Source organism: Plectropomus leopardus, chromosome 13 (assembly GCF_008729295.1).
Source record: "Plectropomus leopardus isolate mb chromosome 13, YSFRI_Pleo_2.0, whole genome shotgun sequence".
NCBI lineage: Eukaryota > Metazoa > Chordata > Actinopteri > Perciformes > Serranidae > Plectropomus > Plectropomus leopardus.
Genome location: NC_056475.1, coordinates 26,254,936 through 26,274,569, shown reverse-complemented (window position 1 = coordinate 26,274,569; position 19,634 = coordinate 26,254,936). Strand labels below are relative to the sequence as shown.

Here is a 19,634-nt window from a genome sequence, read left to right as displayed (position 1 = left end):
ACTCCTCCCACCCCCATACATATCATATGCGCTGTCCTCATATCAGGACAAACATTGTGCATTGCTCTTGAAGTTGCATTAAGTTCCATACACTGAGATTTAAAACATGTTCACATTTTTGGCTGCATGTTTTTTGCTCTGGCTGCATTGCTTGTGTGGAAATAAGAGGAGCATGAGGGGGGATTAGTGATTGGTTTTAATTTATTTTGTTGTAGTGCGTCAAGAAGACTTTCACAAATAGTTAAACCTTTGAAACTTGAGTAAATTTGTTTGATTTCTTTGGAAACACGGGGATAAAGGCAACACGCAATTTGATGAGAAATGTCCTGCAAATTGCAAATTGAAAAAAACATTTTTATGCATGAAATGTTCATCCCAGATGATGTGTTAAAGGGCCATCAGAAATGTGAAATTCAAAAGCCTAAGATCATTTGTGATTTTAAAGTTTCTGGCTATGATACATGGCATCATTGTGGCATTTTTTTAGCAGGCCAGTGATTTGGAAGGCATATTTTCTTTAAAGATCACCAATCACTACTGCCATTTTTTCCCCATGTAAAACAAAATTGCCAAAAAATTTTAAAAATCACCAAACAATTTAAAAGAAAATTATAATCCCCAGAAATCAAGATTTTTTTTAAAATGAACTTTATACTTTAACTTTTTATTTATTTATTTTTTTTTCTAATTTCTGGTCATATCTTGTCCAGTTGCTCATTGCCTTATTCCAATGTTTTTTAAGAAACAAAATCAAGTTATGTGCTCAGTTGTGAAAGGGTTAAAGGCCCAATACTCAAAAGGTGTACAGCCCCCTTTCCACTCCAAACATGACATCATTGTGAAAAGTGCACAGTCTGCATTTCAATGCAGACCATGTACACTCAACTACATGCATGTGGAATGTCAACTATGTGGACTTGGACTGGCAGGTTGGGGAGGGGGCTGTGCACTGATCACAGATTGTACCTTTGATAAAAGACATATAGATCTTTTGGTCTATTATTCATAGTGCTAAAGTCTCTTTTTCTCTTTTTAAGCCTGATGGTGCATCTCTTTTGCTCAACACAGGTGGCATGTACTGGTAGCGAATGGTACTGTAAGTGAGGTGAAAGGTAGTGAGTATTCCTCAGGCCTAAAGCCACTCCTGCACTGCCAGCCTACAGGTACGGGAATCATTAGATATTATTAAAATACAAGTGTAGAAAACTGTCATTCTTATAATTAGATGATAATTAGAAGTTATGTTACAGAGAAAATATTATTTATTTATGTATTTATGTATTTTTACCTCTTTCTTAGGATCATTTCTTCTGACTTTTTTTTTTTTTTTTTTTTTTTGCTTTTGCTTATTGGAGGTGATTTTCTTTTACTGTTTTTACTAATTTCTTGTTCATTTTTTGGTAATTTCTTGTTAGTTGCTCATTGCCTTCTTCCAATGTCTTTGAAATAAATCGAGCCAATGTGCTCAGGTCTCAAAGGGTTAATTGCACCTGTGCTCTTCCCGTTATTGCTTTTTGAATAATGTTAGGCTATAATAGGCCTACACTTTGCTGTAATAATTGAAACTGTATTTCCTTTAATAAGTAGATATAGTTAACTGTACACAACTGGCTGTTCCCTCTTCTGCGCGTGAGCACGCGCGCACGAGAGGGTGGGGGAGGATGTGGCGCGTGGAGCGCCGTCTTTGTGACCTGCGGGCTATGACTTCATTTCCCAGACTGCACCGCGCCCCATGATGTTCCCAACAGCTGACAGACGGTGAGAGCCTCTGCCAGTGCTGTCGGTGGAAGAGAGTAGCCTGTCGTCGGTAGCCTACACGGACTCTAAAATACAAGTCGAGTCCTGCTGGACTCCGTGACTCGCTTCACTCCGTGGCTCTACCGTCGAGCATCTCGCTTTGACACGAAGAAATCTCGTTTTGCATCCTGACTTTTCCACATTGGGAGCTGCTGGGGGACATTCGCTGTCAGCTAACTTCCACAATAGGTCGCTGCGTCGCTGGACTGCTGCATGTGTTTTATTGTAGCCTAACAGTTTTTGACTCCAGCCCTTCCAGCCGTGCCCAATGCTGAGGAATGGATAGTGTGTCTGCTAAAGGTGGGAAGATGGTCGAGAGTGATGAGCAGCCGGAGAGGGATAGCGGCGGCGGCGGCGGCGGCGGTGGCGCAGCGATGGCCGCACTACATCAATGCGAACTCATCCAGAATATGATTGAAATCTCCATCTCCAGTTTACAGGGGCTACGGACCAAATGCGCCGCGTCCAACGACCTCACACAGCAAGAAATCCGCACTTTAGAGGTAACGAGCCTTTCAGACATGTCACAGCCCTATCCTGCGATACAGCAGTGTAGTCAAATTGCGGAGTCATGAAGCCTTTAACACCATGTCCGCCTCATATAGGCTGATTATTGGCTACAAGCGAGTGTGTGTGAGGCACATTTTGTCGTTTCAACACACCAAGGGGTCAATGCATTACTCAAATGTTTTTTTTTCTACATAATAAATGCACAAACTAAATAGTCAAAATGTCAGTGATGTATGCTCCAGCTATTTGTGTGACCTCTTTCTCTAGGTTGGAAATATTTGTCAGGAGCCTCTCGGATAGTTCCCTGCACCGTGCTGTGCAGCTGAATCCAGCCTGGCCTAATGGCACACATTCAATAATCTGATATCATTTATTCCCCTGCACAAGGATTTCGTGTGTGTAGCGTACAATGGGCTCGCAAAATGTACGACGTGTACCATGTGTTTATTTGTTTGCCCCTACAAAGCAGGCAGGGTTGATGTACGCGCTGCTTTCTATGCGTGTGGATGCAGATTTAGTCCAGTCGTGTTGGGATGACTTGACATTGCTTTGCGCAAGAGCCACGGCTTTGTAGGGCCTCAGCATATCCTACTATAGCAGAGAAGCCATGTCTGGTATAGCATACAAAGGATGCACTCAGTGTTCTATGTCTCTGGTGCAACCACCACTTTGCATATTTAAAAAATGCTCTTAAAGTTCAGATTCAGAATGCTTTTTAAAGGTCCCGTATTATGCCCATTTTCACGTTGACAGTTGTATTCTAGGTTGCTACTAGAACATGATTGCATGCTTTAATGTAAAAAAAAAAACAACAACTTGTTTTTCCTCATCTGTTTGCTTGGATATACCTGTATTTACCGTCTGTCTGAAATGCTTTGTTTTTCACATAAGCTCCACAATATCCCAGCAGGAAATACAAAGGGACCCATTTAAATTGTTTTATCTAAACTTGAACTGGTTTACAGAGAACCCCACGAACGAGTCCTAAAACCCGTAAATTCGCTAGGATTTTAGAAACCTTTAGATGTCTCATCTCAAAGTCAAGTTTTTTGAACAGGTTTTTTGGTAGATGCCTGAAATAAAGTCTGTGGTACACAAGCTCAAGATAATAACATGTTTTGTTCCACGATATAAAATACATCAGTAAATACCCCACTCACTAACTATTTATGTGTCTTTCACTAGCAATGAACACACCATTAACAAAATGTGTTTAATGGTTTTCTTGAAGAAAACAATTAATAATGTCCAATGGTTTGACTGTTTGTAGCTCTTCCGTATTGTCAAATATGTTGTGTGGGAGCAACGAAAGAGGATCTGCCGTAGCAGTGCCCCATGTAGAGTAGAGGGAGAAAGAGAAAGCAAAGAACGGGATGAGGGAGGGGAGAAGATTATGAGTGGAACAGGAGGTGTGGGTTAGGTGGGTATTTATGCAGGAAGTGACACAACTGAGGTGTGGTTCTGCTCCTAACATGCTGCTAGAAAGCGTCAATAAAAAAAGGCTGTTGCAACAAAGTGGCTAAATTAATCCACTGAACATCATCACGCAGACATTAAAACATGCAACTGTGGGGTTGTTCCTATAGCCTAACATTTTTTCTTCTGGTGATTGCATTTAGACTTCAAAAAACCAAAAAAAAAATGGCTTTCATTTAATTTCATTTGCCAAATATTTTGCTGAATAAAACATGTAAATATCATAAAAAATTTGTTTGCCACAGAGCTTATTTTTCTACAGTTATCCAATATCCAGTGGGTAAATCCCTCAGGTTTTTGATGAGGGAACCAGGGCGAAGCTAACTTCCAATTTGGCCTACATAAAAACATCATCCATGGGAAGCCCATAGTTGTGACATCACAAACTCACAGAAATCCAGGCGGCTTGTTTTAAGGCACAGCTTCTGACTACAGGCTTTGTGTTTTTCTCAGTGGAGTCTTAAACGGTATTTATTTCACGCCTTTACCTGCTTTATAATACATAAGAAATGGAAATCTGACTTTTACACAATGTGAGACCTTTAATGCAAAGCAGGCCTTATTTAACTTTAAAAAATGACCATGCTTCTCATATTATGTGAATCTTACAATAATGTCGATATTGTAAGGGTCACCTTTATCTTGGGCCTGCATGTTTCCACCCGTGGGATGTTCACAGTCACATATTGTTTTTGTGATATTCTCAGCTGCAACATGACTGAAAGAATCATGTCATGGAAAGTCCAGCTTCATGTTGTCAGTAACAATGCCATGAGGGGGCAACAGGCCCTGCTTCTGCTGAGGAGGAGGATGGCGAAGTGGTGTAAGAGGGTATAAAAGGCTGATACAGTACATTTTGATGAATTGTGGAAAATCTGTGGATTAATGCCCACAAGTAGATCGATGTATCTGTGGTATGGGCTCCAGACATACTGACATTCTAGAGACACGATAGATGGTAAATGGGTTTTCTTGCTCATGGTTTATTTAAGGGCTATACCTTGGATAAAAGGAATATCCACTCCTGATTGGCTCCAGGCTATCAATTATCCATGTCTTGTTTTATTTCTGTATAACTGAACACCCTGTGAACAATTGTGCCGTCGCCCCTAAAAACTAATGTTCCAGAAAGCTCCGAGCGTTTAGTTTCAGCCACACAAGAGAGGCAATCGCCTGGTTGAACTGGTTTTCAAGTGACCTTCAGAATGGTCAAAAAGGATCACAGTTATATTTGTAATCTTGTCACATTGTTTGGCCAGATACACAAAAGATGTATTTGCGATGGTTGTATCAAAGTCTGCAGGAAGAAGAAAAAGATGACAAAGCAGTCCTATGTTTTTAGGCACAGCTTTTTAATCGTTTTCATAATGTCTTGAAAATAATTTGGTTCATCCTTAGCTGGCTGGCAGGCATGAGGTGCAAGTTGGCAGGCCACTGTGTGGGAACAAATTTTCACAGGCTCAAGCAAAGAAGCCCAGCATTACATGAAACATTCAAAGTATTAAACTGAAATAGAAACCAGACCAGATCAGTTGTCCATTTTAGTCCCCCCGCTGCTTTTGTACAATGAGTGAGTGAGAAAACATGTTTGCTTGAAAGAACTGTTAGAATAGTTTGTACAAAGAAATGTGAAGTTCACAGCCTGTCGTGCTTCAGCTCTTCATCCGCTGTCATGTGTACCTTGTCGTCACTGTGTGGAACAGGACGTGATCTGGCAGAGTGCTTCCTGTGCTACACTGTCTTTTAGGTGCATTTTGAACCGGCATTGTTCTTCATGACAATGGGCACACCATGCAGCTCTCACATGTTTCTTGAAGGCTATTAAAACTGCTCTGAGGTCTCTTTCCTGTCATTAGAGGCCGTTGAGAGGGGGTATCCCCGAAAGCCAGAAATGCAAATAGTGGATCTGGTTGCTTTAAGTTAGCTTAGCTGGTTTGTGGGTTAGCAGGGTTCAGTATCCTTATAGCATTTTGAGCTTGAGAACAACTAGGCGCCTTTTGATTTGAAATCGACCATTTCCTGCAGTGGAGATGATAAGATCCACGCACTGCTCGCTGGAAACAGGTATGTTAGATGCTTTCTGGTTTACAGCACAACTCATTGCAGGTCTCATTGGTATATTAATATACATTTTATTTTCACTGATTATAACTGTACTTTTGTCACGGTGGTCAAACTGCTCCTGCTCTAAAGCCTTGCCTTACAGTACAGAGCATATAACCTGTACTAAGGGATGTTTTGACTAAAAATGTGATCATCTTGTATGAGAGCATGTCTTCGGTCACAGCTCGAGTCAAAAGTTTAGAAACTTCCCTTGATCTGATCATTTTGCTTTTGGTCTCATTATGCAAAAGCAGGAATGTTGATTCATTTGAAAACGTCCAAAATGACTTTTGAGACTTAGTCTGGCAGAACTTTATCAGTTCTAGTCTTGGTTTTTAGGGTGATGTGTAAAGAATATCATGGTTTGTTATTCTTGTGGTATCTCGACTCAGTGATGCAAGCTTAAAATCTTCCCTTCGTTGCAGCTGCAGGTTTTCCAAAATCATCTCCCTTTTAACTTTTTCTTACTAATTTCGAATGATATGATTTACTGTTAGTTTCGCTTTTAATGTCATGTTTTTTTGCTTATCCTTCTGTCTTGTATGTTGTAGACATAGCAGCAGTGGATGAATGAGTAATTCCTCTAACTTATCTACATCAAATCAAGTAGATTCTTGGAAACTGCCTTCATGTTATATAAATATAGGATGAAGTCACAAACCGACAACTGGATGCAAAGAAAGCAGAGGAGAACACAGTCATGAAAGTGACAACTGAAATATATTCAAATTTTCAAATTAAAGAGCTATTTCACCACTTTAAAGATGGTCCAGTGAAAAATTGGCTGTCTGTGCAGTTAAAGGGGAAATTATTAAAAACAGAAAAGAGCTGCAGAGTTTTGCTCAAGAGGTAGAAAACCTACAACTACCATAATGCACTGTGCTACACCGGACCAATTATCGCAATAGCCGGCCGCTGACCTCATTTTTTTCCAGACTTTTTTAAAAGAAATATAGGGAACAGTATGGCACCCACTGTCTGTACACATAGTATAAGGAAACAGTGCACTAAAATATGTTTCTGAAAAGAAATAGGAGATACATCAACAGAATATGGCTTCATATTTCATCAGCACTGCCTATTTTTACTGTTTTCGATTGGAGTTTGGTCTCAGTTTAAGAGAGAGAAGGAGAGGCGTCTCTCTCCTCTCTACTTGTGTTTGTGATGCGGAGTTACAATCTGTAGTTTTAAGCAACAGCCTCAGAGCCGGAGACAATCATGTCATTAGGAAGGTTTGAGCTGGGAGATAAGCAGGGAGAAGTGGGCGCTAGCAAATTGGAGTTAAGTTAAACACAGTTCATTTTTGCATGCTACCGATGTTGTAAAAATAACAATAGGACTTATATAGCGCTTTTCTAAGTACTCAAAGACGCTTTACATGAGATGCAAAAAGAAAACAAATACAAGTACAAAATAAAAAATACAAGATCCTGAAAGACACTTACATGAATCAGAAGAAGATACAAATACAAAGAAAAGAATACAAATACAAAATGTAGAGGATATGAAAGTTAAGATTTGGGGAGGTAGGGGAAGACGTGTTGTAGGCTCTTTTTGAAAAGGTGGGTTTTGAGTTGATTTTTAAATGAGTGGAGTGAGTTATGATACAAAGCTGATTGAAATTTTGCAAATTTTGCAAAGAGTCCCTTTAAGTGACAATACAGTCGCTGTTGTCAAATACCTTCTCCCCTTATAAATCCTATTCACTGTTTTAAACAGAAGTTTTAGAAATGTGTTCGAGTCTACCAGCTTCAGAGTTGCTGAATTTGTCAAGCACCTAACCTCTATTTAAACAATACCGTGATAGCTCTTTTAGCCTGTCTTCCAGCTTGTCTTATATTGTTTAAATTCATTCATAAGAGTGTGAACTGACTAAAAAGCTTGTGATTGTTATTCCAGCTCGACATCTAATTCAAACACAGTCAAATGTCTGGTTGTCTTTAACAATCTTTTAAGTGGAGCTGGCAGGCCATGGGGCGCAGTCTTGTTCAGCAATCTTACTTCCTATGTCTTTACTGGCATACCATCTTGAAACCACATCTTGCCATAAGTGTGCACTTTCACTTCTTGCTTCGGATTCGCCTTCCTTAAGATTTCATTTGCCAGCTGCCTCAAACAGTCAGCAGATTCTTGAGTTAATCATCGATTTTGTCCGACCCTCTAGACCCCGACACCGCTATCATTCCAAATTTCAGCCAATGTGTCAGGTGCTGTGGTTCAGACGTGCACAAGACATTCCAGAAAAACTCATCTCCGTTGTGTCTGAACTTCGACCAGTTGATGTGGGAGGTGTGCAATGGCCATGATCTTGAAATTCTTGCCAGCGCTCTCCCACATCAGCGTCTAGGTGATCACATGTAAAACCATTCTGCAGCAGCCAGAGATGATAGATGCCGTCACTGCTGAAAATTTAAGGACTTTTAATTCATGTGATGATTTTTAAGTGAACTGGAGGTCAAAGTAGTTTTCACACTCGAGGTGCAAATGGGCATCGCTCCCATACTGCACTGGAGGGCCGTGAAGAGAGGCTTGAACTCACTTTATACTCTCGTTGAGAGAGCTTTATAATTCCACTTGAACTGTGTGTTTTTTCTGCCTTGCCAGTGAGAGGATAATGATACTGGCCTCTCAAATGGAGTGCTAACTGGTACTTCACTTTTCACATGTTAATCCCACTCAGCCTGCCTCTCATGCTGCCTCTGTGTTACTTTTACTGTAGCTCTTGATGTATCCCTGACTTTTGCTCTATCACATCTACATTTGTGTTTAGGCCCCAAAAACATGATCCAAACACAAGAAACATGACCTCAAAACATCTTGTAAACAGTTAAGTGTTTTGCCTACGTGTGGTATTTTACATAACCCCCAAAACAAGCATGCCAGATATTTATTCACTGCTGTAAATCTTCACACAAAAGCAATTCACCGACTTATCTGTTTTGTTATTAATCACTGCTCTCAGTAATGAATAGCAAACAGCAAAACGTCACTCTGTTTTGTCTCCTCACGGTGTTGGAGTGAGTTTTTGCAGTGCGCTCGTGGTGCGAGCTGTTGTGGCTGCATCTATATTTAGACATCTTTCTTCCTACGCATTTTCAGGGTTGGTTGTTAAATAAGAAAATCAAATGACGCGCAAAGAGCCTGTGCAAGAGGGGAGAGCAGGGAGGAAAGGGGAGGGGAGAATCAAAGCCAATCCGCTGGGCTGCTTCTTATGACATGACAACTGCTCTGTGTGTGTGTGTGTGTGTGTGTGTGTGTGTGTGTGTGTGTGTGTGTGTGTGTGTGTGTGTGTGTCGGAGGCCTAGGAGAAGACAATGGAGAATGTCGCTCACATGAGGCTGTAGAGGAAACACAACTCTAGTGAATGTAGCAACGCCGACCCAGTCTCCGTTTCCTTTTTTGCGGTGCTGTCGATATGGAGTGGATGTGGAAATCAGCATGGTTGAACAGTGTAGGCAGGCCTTCATCTATTCTTAAACTGACTCAGGATGAGTTGCATTACATCCTGTAATTTTGAGGTCTGCTGTACTTCTGTGGAGAAAGGAGGGGGGGATTTACTTGCTGCAAACCATAAGGAAGTCAGCATGGCGTGTGGAGTTGTAAATGGCTATGTGGTATAAATGGTTAATTGATGTATGTTGAGGCTATATATATTAGCAGTGAACTGGAATTATATCCCTTTTGAAAAGTGTTTATCCTTCAATTCAAAGTTTTCATTTATTTTCAAATTTACAGTTTTGACAAAACTTGTTTTTTACTATCAGCTGTTAGTGCTTTTGTCTTTTAGGTTTTCAGATGTATAAAATGACTCAACTGAGCACATGTTATTCTGTCAGACATGTCACAGTATACTAAACAAAGCCAATGGTCTGTCTGTTTATGTATGCATGTTGTAGGCAGGGATATTCGCTAACCTTGCACAACCTTACCACAGAGAGTTAGAGGCTTCTCTATCACCTCCTCACCCCCTCCTCCAGCCAAACATAGGGGTCAACTTGCACTGCTGGTAACAATGATGGAGGAGGGGCAACACACCATTGTTTGGGTCTGTCAGCCATAACTAGGTCTGCCTTTCTCCAGTGTGTTGTTGTCTATTTTATTTATTTTATTTTAATTAATTTTTTTTATTTGTGTAGATAGAACTGTGCATCATTCATAAAACAGCTACTCGCCATGGCTTACTTGCATAATCTGGTAGAAAATATGTCCTTGAAACCAATGTTAAACTTGCCTTTAATTTTGTCTAGCACCAGTGCTACAGTTGCTACTGTCCAACCCAATCACTAGTAAAAAAATGTTGGCATTGTACCTTTATGCCTTTATGTTACATTTGCACATTATTATGTAGCGGTTTGTTGCAATTTTAGGCTTCAGTGACACTGTGGTTAATATTTGGTTAGACTTACACACAAAAAGCAATTTTTGGCTTAAAATACATGCTTATGGTGGCACAATCACTGCTGGAAAAACAGAAAAAAAGAAAACAAAAAGAAAATTGCGTTTCATGCCACTGTTCCCACTGGAAAAAAACATTTATGGGTTGCTACAAAATGCCTATGTTTGATGCCTAAAAAGCTGCTGGAAAAACAGTGACAGCTCACTACAAAACACCCACATTTGCCATTGCTGGAAAAACAGCAATGACTCACAAAATCATAACCAGTTTTGTTTGTTGTTCAACCGCTTTTTGTTCTACTACACTGGCAGAAAATGTAGTGTCTTGAAATAAAACAAAAAAAAACCAACAGATTTTCGTGGTACTATCCCTGCTTGAAAAACAGTGACAGATCTCTACAAAACACACACGTTTTGTGCCCAAAAAAAAAAAGCTGGAAAAACAGCAGTGACTCACTAAATCACAACTGTTTGTCATTTGTTTGTCTCAAAAAGTGGTCTGCAGCTTGGCAGGTGTCTCACCAGTCTCACCAGTCACCCCCCCCCCCCCCCCCCCCCCCCCCCCCCCCCTACCCGCGCACACACGCACCCCCTTGGCAGGTGCGCCCACGTCCCAATGACAATATCAGCTCGTACACTACGTCACTTTGGAAATGTTATTTTGATCTGTTAGAGACGTGGAAATGTTGGTGGTTTGCAGAAACATACAGTGTAGACATTTTTCTCTGGCAGCCAGGCTCCTGCGTCGCCTTGTTGCTGATTGTAATAATATTATGTACAGATTTGGTTTTCCGTGATTGCATTTGTCTCATAGATTATACTGTAAGGACTTGAATTTTTACATTGTCTTTTAATGTTCGCTAGCTATTACACAAGGCGACATAACGCTTCAGTGAGCCTGCTTTAACTCCAAGAAACGTGAGCATTTTCAGTCGGGGAGAAATAACCTGACCTTCCTGTGCGAATATAATTTTCTGGGATAGAGCGTCGTGGCTCACTTCTCAGACAGGCCGTGCTATCCTTGGCAGGTGCGCCAAAGTGGCTGTGTCAGCAAGAGCCTCTGGAAAACAATTGGAGCAGTGGGATCTGCTCCCCGAGTCTGCTGTGTCAGGCAGGGCCGCTGCTGGGACTCCTCTCCCCTCTCTGGTGGCTGACACACTGGCTGTCACTCATCTGCTCGCAGCATTAGGCCGTTGCCATGGTGTTGTTTAGCTGTGCTGACAGGTGGGCTCTGACGCCAGTTCTCCTCCTCCCACCTCCAGGCCACACGTCAAATGCTGCTTTCTCCTCTCTGCACCAAAAATAATATGCAGTGGTGGGGGCTGTCATTATCTCCTGGTTTTTGTTGATGTGCCTGAATGTGCTCTCAGCACAAATACACATTACTGATATCAATGAGGGATTTGGGGACCTGTGTAATTGTATTATTTGTTTAGGATAGGTAAAGTGAAAGCTCTGTGTGATGGCAGATAAAAATGCTGTTTTGTTCCTACCACGGTTATCGCCTGGATGACATTTTGTATGTTGAGATGTTTTGTGTCTGAGCTCTGTGTTTCACATGTATGGGAAAATCCCACTGAAATGTTGCTGACGACTCAGAAGAGGGGTTGCTAGGTAACCTGACGTCACAGGACTGCACTAGTGTATAAGGGGGTAAAGCGGGAGGCTAGCTCATTAGCCACATTGAGTGAAGGCCTTTCATTGCTGGCTATGCTGCTCTCCAGAAACACTAAATTCAGACTCTTGATGAGAGATCTGAATAATCTGCGAGGCTCTGTAATTCAGAATGTGGCTTTGTAGCAGATTGGACATAAAATGTGTCACAGCTTCACATTGTTCAGTCACCCATCTACTTGGTATGCTTGCTTGTCTTCAGTGTTTGCGTGTGTGCTCATGGATATACTGTATGTGTCTACAGCTACAAATGTGTATAAATAAGAGTGTTTAAGGGGGATCAAGCTGCCTAGTGTCACTAGCTGGGCTCTAAGGCATTGATGGATTATGAGACAATGGGCCCCTGGGCACAGATATGCAGAGGGCCCCACCGCCTCTACTAGATACACAGAATTTATGGAGATTTTTTGTTACTTTGTAGTTGTTATGTGTCTTTTTGTGGGGGTTTTGTCTCCTCATAGTCATTTTGTTTCTCCTTGTGGCTGTTTGTGACATTTTGTTGCCATTTGGGTTTCTTTGAGGTAATTTTGTGTCTCTTTGATGAAATATTAGTCAGTTTGCATCTCTTTGTAGTCATTTTGTTGTCCCTTTGTGGTTGTTTTTCATGGTACATGTAGTACTTTTGTGTCTCTTTTTAGTTCATTTGCATCAGTTTGTGGTCCTCTTGTGTCTCTTTGTGGTCATTTGGAGTGTCTTCCTAGTCGGTACGTCTTAATTTGACTGACATTTTGTAAGTGTAGGCGAGGGGAGCCCCTGACACTTTGGACTCACGGCCTGTGCCCTGTAAGTCCGTTCTATAATCCATTCCTTCTCAAAGGTCAAAGTCACGCTACTAAAAGGAGGTTCCAAAAAGATACTTTGGAATATTACACCACTTTAATTTCTAACTTTTTATCAGAATTTTTTAAAAAAAATTTAAATACCCTCTGAAGATTGTTTAGATTTTCATGTGAGATAGGAAAGTTAGCATTGATCCTTTATTTTATTTGTTTGTTTGTTTTTTTCTCTTCAGGACCAGTAGTTTTTATTAAATGCAAGGTCAGAAGTTTTGTTTATGGGGGATAGATATGAAATGGTGAGTTTTGGGGGTCCTTCTCAGGAAATGTTTAGCTCCAAACGCTTACTTTTCTGCATCTGGTAAAATTTTACGCACAAATTTGTGCCTTTTCTGTATCAGCTTATGTTGGAAATGTATTTACTTCCATCAAAATAAGTGTAGCTGTGTATTTTGGCTGACAAATGTCCATGTTCTATACAGTATATTGAGGGGTTGGCGTGTACCCTGCATCGTCACCCCCAAAATCTCAGCCTGTGATTAATGCCTGAAGGATTTTTGGAACCAATACTGATTTTGAAGCAAAACAATCCACAGATTGCCAATATGGCAGCCAGTATAGCCTTGTGATTTTTTTGAGTTGGACTGAAAATAGACTTGTTCTGTGTGGATTTCACACTGATCGTGCACCAATGCAAAGGACTCAGAAGGCTGCTTTTTAAACAACTAACTTTAAAAAAAAATTAATATTATTATCCACTGTCAACCAATCCTAGAAATGGCAAATTACTAGATTTGCTAGATCTGTGGTCTATCTTTGCTTTGCGGACATATATTTTTTGCATAAAAATGATCTGGAAAGTGATTAGTAACAAACTCACAAAACGGCAATTTTTTTATTGGTTTGATTTCGATAACATTTAATGATTTTCTAATGCTCTCAGTACAGCTGATAATAAACGAGTAACTGTGGAGCTGAAAAGCTGCAGTGGAGTTGACACGGAGAGCATTTACTTCCTTTCCATCCTCTTTCATCTCTCTGGCCCTCAGTGGAGATGCTTTTGTTAGCTGCCACGAAGCAGCCTTTTTACATCCCAAGGCCGCACTTTCTGAGAGCAGCATTTTTTTGCTGTATGAGTTTCTCTCTGCTTGGCAAGTGGATGTGTCAGGGAGAAAAGCTGAATGAGCAGAGAAAGAGACGCGCTCCCCCATTGTTGCTCAGGCACTCGAGAGGTGCGCAGCGGGGTCGAGAGCTAGCTGGTGTCGCGCAGCTCATCTGAAGGTGCTGCCTGCTGTAATGGACTCTTAAAGATAGATGCCGAGATAAGGAGACACACTATACGGCCGTGCCGGGCTGCACAACGCGGGTTGTGCAAACTAATACCATGGTGTTCATTGTGATACTTACTCACAGGACCACTGCACTTGACATTGGCTTGGGATAAAGTCTCACAGAGTTATTGTGTTGGTGAATATGAGTGTTTTTGCAGCACGACAGGGTTTGGGATGTTCTGATGCATCATGAGACAGAAAAAGTAGAGCTTTAGTCATTAATGTGCTGATTAGCAGATGCAAACCCCGAGAGGAAGATCATAGGGGGATTGTGCACCAGCATCTTCCTCTTTCTCTCCTCTTCATTCACTCCTCTGCTTCATCAGCAGCGCCACCAGAATGTGAAGACATTAGGGACGTTCTCTGGTGAGAATTAGGAGGCACAAGTACAAGGAAAGCGATAATTCCTAGTAGCTTTGTCCTCAATTGGCTCATGCAGGAATAGTCATATATTAATGCATTTTATGACAAAATAAATACATATAAGTCTGATTGTTACAAAAGTTGCAACACTGCAGTGGTTGCTGAAGTACCTGAAAGTCATACCTGAGAAAAAGTACAGATATATCACCAGAAAATGACTTTGGCAGAAGTTAAAGTCACCAGTATTATTTGAGTAAAAGTCCTAGTGTCTTATATTTACTGTACTTAAATATCAAAAATAATTTTTATTAAATTAACCCTTTAAAACATGTAAAATTAGCTTGGTTTCTTTAAAAACATATCGGACAATGAACAATGAAAGATGAAGTGATCCAAAATGATCAAGAAATAAGTAAAAAAGCACCAGAAAAGTACCTGAAAATTAGTTTACAAAAAAAATAGAAAAAGAAGAAAAGTAGGTTAAAAAACCCAGACAAACAGGAAATGACCTGGAAAAAGTGCTAAAAAAAATTCAGTAACACAATTTTAAATCTATGATCATAATAACTTTACACAAAGTTTTTACCTAGACACTTTTCCCTAGCTTTTTTAAAAATAATTTCTGAAATTTACTAATTTTCTTGCCATTGGTACAAGTTGCTCATTGCATATTTTCCCATGTTTTTGAAAGCAAAAACCAATGTGCTCAGGGTTCAAAGGGTTAAATACTTATTTATTACTCATCAGTTTGCCAAGTTTATTTCTCTGCAACATGTGCACCATCTTTAAAAATGGAGTGTACATTATGCTGAAAGAAAAACAAGGTCTTCTTACAAATTAACCCTTCGAAACCTGGATCAGCATCAGTTTTCTTGTTATGCCTTCATGTGCCTTTCATAAGCTAATTAACACTCTGGAACGTGAGATCATATTTTTTTTTATTTCTTCTGAAAACGTGGTGAAGAAAAGCAGTGATTAACTTTGCAAATAAATGACAAGAAATTACCTGAAAATTAGTTTTAAAAAACAGGGGAGGATTATTAGAGAGAAAAAAAATAAAAATAGGGCAAAATGTCCAAAACATTATATTTTAATTATTATAACTATATATTTGAAATTATGTATCTCAACATTTATACATTGATGTTTTAAAATTAAAAAATCTGTTTTTTAACTCCTTTTTTTGTTCATTTTCAGATAAGCTTCTTGTCAGTTTTTACTAAATTGTCTAATTTTTGGGCCATGTCCAAGTCAGTTTTCAAAGGATTAAAGGATATAAAGAACAAAATCCAATTTTTCTTCCCTTCTATTCCTTCATGTGTCTGTCCATCCATTTCTTTCTTTTTCCTCCCTCTTTCCCCCCTCCCTTCTTGCCCTTTTTTTGTTATAAGTAACTAAAGCGGTTTGGGGAAACGTAGCGAAGTAAAAGTGAAGGTTGATGGAAACAGAAAAACTTGAGTAAAGCACTGACACTCCCAAAAAAGTACTGAACAATTGTAACAGATTAATATTACTTCGTTACATCACAACACTGCAACAATGTGTCATGTTTTCTAAAAGCTGGTGATAAAAAAGAGATCAGAGTGGCTCTGAAACTAACTGGAGAATTGACTGGTCATATGGCACTTTCTTCCGTCGTTATGTCACAGTTCTGCTCCCTTGTTCCAAGTACACTTGTTTGCTGTGCCAGCACCGCAGATGCTCTCATTAAATGACCAGCTCATTGTTCCTCTGTATGATAATAGCTGTTTATATCTAATTAACTGTCTTGTGCACCGGGAGCACTGGGAAATTGGGTTAAACTAACACTGGGATCATTACTGCAGGTACATTGGGTTCAGACTGGAAAAACAGTGCATCAGGTTAACCTTTTTATTTTAGTAAAAAGGCATCTGATAGCTGAGGTGATGATTGTAAGATGAAAATAACCCCATCTAAGGTCATTTTTTGTAGAAGCAGCATTAGTATCTGTTACTTATTATGTGTGGTGTTGCAATGACAAAAAAAGTGACACATACTGCATAATTTCTGTGCCATCTCACCAAAAAATTCCACTGCCAACACAGAGGTGTGACAGTGAAGGCCTGCTCCTTTAGCTGTAGCCAAGCATGCTGCCAGTCTCCCCCTCTAACCCGCCCCGCCGTCTCTGCTGTGTTCTCTATTGCTCCCTGCAGGTGAAGCTGATGAAATACATCTGTAAACAGCTGCAGTGCAAGCAGAAAGTGCCAGAGACAGAGAGGCCCGAGGCCCTGGACAGCTACCCACACTTACGAGACTGGCTACGCACCATCAACCTGCGACCGGAGCTCATCAAGGTAGGTCACGTTGATCTGTGTGAATATCAGTGTGTTGCTGTCTCTCCCTCTCTCTCGCTCGCAGGTCTGGGTGACAGTCATATTTATGTGGACTCAGTATGTGTGCTCAGGCTCCGCTCGCATGTGCATGAGGAATATTTGACCAGTGACTGTCAAAATGTCTTTCTAAAAGAGAAGCGCCGTCATTTTTATGATCACAATCAGCTGCACACAACTTGAACGTTAACCCTCTGATAACCTGGACTGACATCAGTTTTGTGGTGCTGTGGTACTTTTGAAAACGATTGGTAAAACGGGACAAGAAAATGACATAGGAATGAAAAGAGAGAAAGACAAAATTAGTAGGAAATTACAAAAAGTGTTTTAAAGTACACTACAGAACATGTATGGTTTTTTTTTGGGGGGGGGGGGTACCTTTTTATCAAGTACTTTACTTTTTTATTGTTGTTTTTAAAATTTTCTTTTATTGGTAATTTTCAGGTAATTTTCTTGTAACTTTTTACCTTTATTTGCAAATTTTTTGGTCATTTCTTGTTAGGTTGCTCATTTTTCCCATGATTGCTCAGGTTACAAAGGGTTAACCGATTAATATTAAAAAAAAACAGAGCTTTTTTTCCCACATTTTTCAAAGCAGCATGTTTCATGAGACTTATATGGCACGGACAATGACCGCTCACCATAATGAGGACAACATGATCTTGTCCTTCTTAAGACAAACTCGTCTTGGTAGCCTAAAATAATTCTGGTTCCCAGCCTTCTGCCATTTAATTTGACATAATAAATGTTAGTGGAAGTATAACTTATCATTAACCCCTTAGGGTCCACATTAATATTACACACACTTGTATTGCTCTGCGCACAGTGTGCTTGTCAAAATCAAGCTTCAAAAAATATTATACGTCAATATTATTTTTGACTTAATTGGGTTATTTTTTAACCAGCAGCAGTCCTAATCATAAATATAAAATACTGATTTATTTTCAAAATTTTAACCAGGTTTTTGGCATGATGCCACCATGTTTTTAGATTAAAAAAAAAACACAGAAAATGAATTATTTTCAATATACTGCATGCAAAGTATATTTTTTTAAAATTTATTTATTTAGTTTTTGATTATCACAGCTTGGGATATGTCAATGATTTGTAGCAACATTGATTATGACAGTGCACCTAGTGGAAATAGCACTTATTTCCTCCATATGCCAAATATGGTTTAAAAAAAAAAAAAAAAAGACGTCATCGGCTGGACAATGGTTAAAATTACAAGTTCCAAGGCAAAAGCCCAGAATTACACCCAGAAATAATACAATGCATGTGTTTATGCTTTAATGGCTGTGGGGTCAAAAACTGCAGTTTGAATGGGTTTCAATAGTGCATTTTTTGCACTAAACAGTATGAGTGTAACAATTTTGTTTCCACAGTGTATTTTAGACTTATTGTAGGATTTGGGCTGGAAGTTCCAAGAATAAACAAGAATATACAATCTTGCAAAAATGTATGCCATATGCTTGAACACAGCCAAAATTATCAAAGAAATTAAGAATAGAAAGTGCATAAAATTCGCCAAACAGTCCCTAAGGGTTAAGTAAGGTCTTTACTTTGGAAGATTTGTTGAAATTTGGATCTGCACTGAAAATAAAGGGGCTTTTTTTTTCATCATTTTATCCAACCCGAGCTGCAGATTCCAAATGCATTACTCTGCCCATTAAAATCTAAAAAAAATCTCTTTTTTGCCTATGCTCTAATGGCCCTCTTATGTTTCCCATGTAAATATGAAAATGGTTTTCTACAGGTGAGAGAAGCACAGCTGTACAGTAATTGTAAGCAAACCATAGCAAACAATAAATGCAACATCATGTATTGTAAATTGTTGTACAGTATTTCCAGACAGCTCAGTTCAGAGTCCATGGAAATGATGCGATGAATGAAACCAAAAGCAGCATCAAAGGGTGTCATGGTGGCAGTGGTGCCCTTTGATGGCCTCACAAGAGGTGACCTTCAGATTAAGGCCTGGTCCACATGCACAGGGGTATTTTTGACTATGGTATATTCCCCTTCTTCATTAAAAAAGTCTGTCCAGAAAATCATTGTAATATAAAAATATAAAAATAATGAGTATAAGCTATTAACTTACAACACATTCGCAGTGAAATCTGAACAGTTGCTTAAAGGCTAAATAGCTGGCACACTATCAAAAAAGTCTGTAATAAATGATCATAAACAAATATTTCTAAAAAAAAAAAAAAAGTTTGGCTGAGGAGTACTACTTCACATGTGAAGGTTTCAAAAACAGGTGGTCTTTGGATTCAAGGACAAAAAATGATCAAAAAAGACGGGAGAAATTAGACGTGTTATTTCTTTTGTCAATAAGTCAAAACCCCAAAATTGTAATGTACACTGTTTTGCCAAACAGTGTGCTTCGGAAATTTTGGGCCCCATGGGTTCAACTCCAACCTGTGGCCTTTCACTATATGCCATCCCCCTCTCTCTCCCTCTTTCACGCTTAAACTGCCCTATTATTATAAAGGCAAAAAGACAAAAAAAATCTTTAAAAAAAGAACATTTAAAAATAAAACCCCCTGAATTAATATTTCACTGAAAAATACAACAAAAGATTAATGACAACAAACAGCAGAAAAAGAAACCAGCAAGTAAACATTCATCTAAAAACCAAGAAGTACATAGAACACAGTACAAAGTGTATATATATATATATATATATAAACACATCCAGAAATAATTAAACATCATGAATTAAATGAAATGATAATCTCCTTTTATTTTATTTTTTTAAAGATGATAATTTCTTGATAATGTGTACTTTATCATTCCATATCCATACAGCCCGATATCTGAGGGAATACTGGCTATGTTTTGTTTTGTAAAACAGAAGG

At 39.4% G+C, this 19,634-nt stretch overlaps 1 protein-coding gene across 2 annotated transcripts in view; it reads left to right on the top strand.

Annotated features, from left to right (window-relative positions):
* Positions 1-1,780: 1,780 nt before the first annotated feature.
* Positions 1,781-19,634, top strand: part of ksr1a (kinase suppressor of ras 1a) — a 41,335-nt gene continuing 23,481 nt past the window's right edge. For both annotated transcript variants that reach the window (XM_042499011.1, XM_042499010.1), the window contains exons 1-2: positions 1,781-2,300; positions 16,600-16,740. In XM_042499011.1, the coding sequence (XP_042354945.1) occupies positions 2,076-2,300; positions 16,600-16,740 (366 nt within the window). In that variant the 5' untranslated portion in view covers positions 1,781-2,075. The remainder of the gene's footprint in view (positions 2,301-16,599; positions 16,741-19,634) is intronic.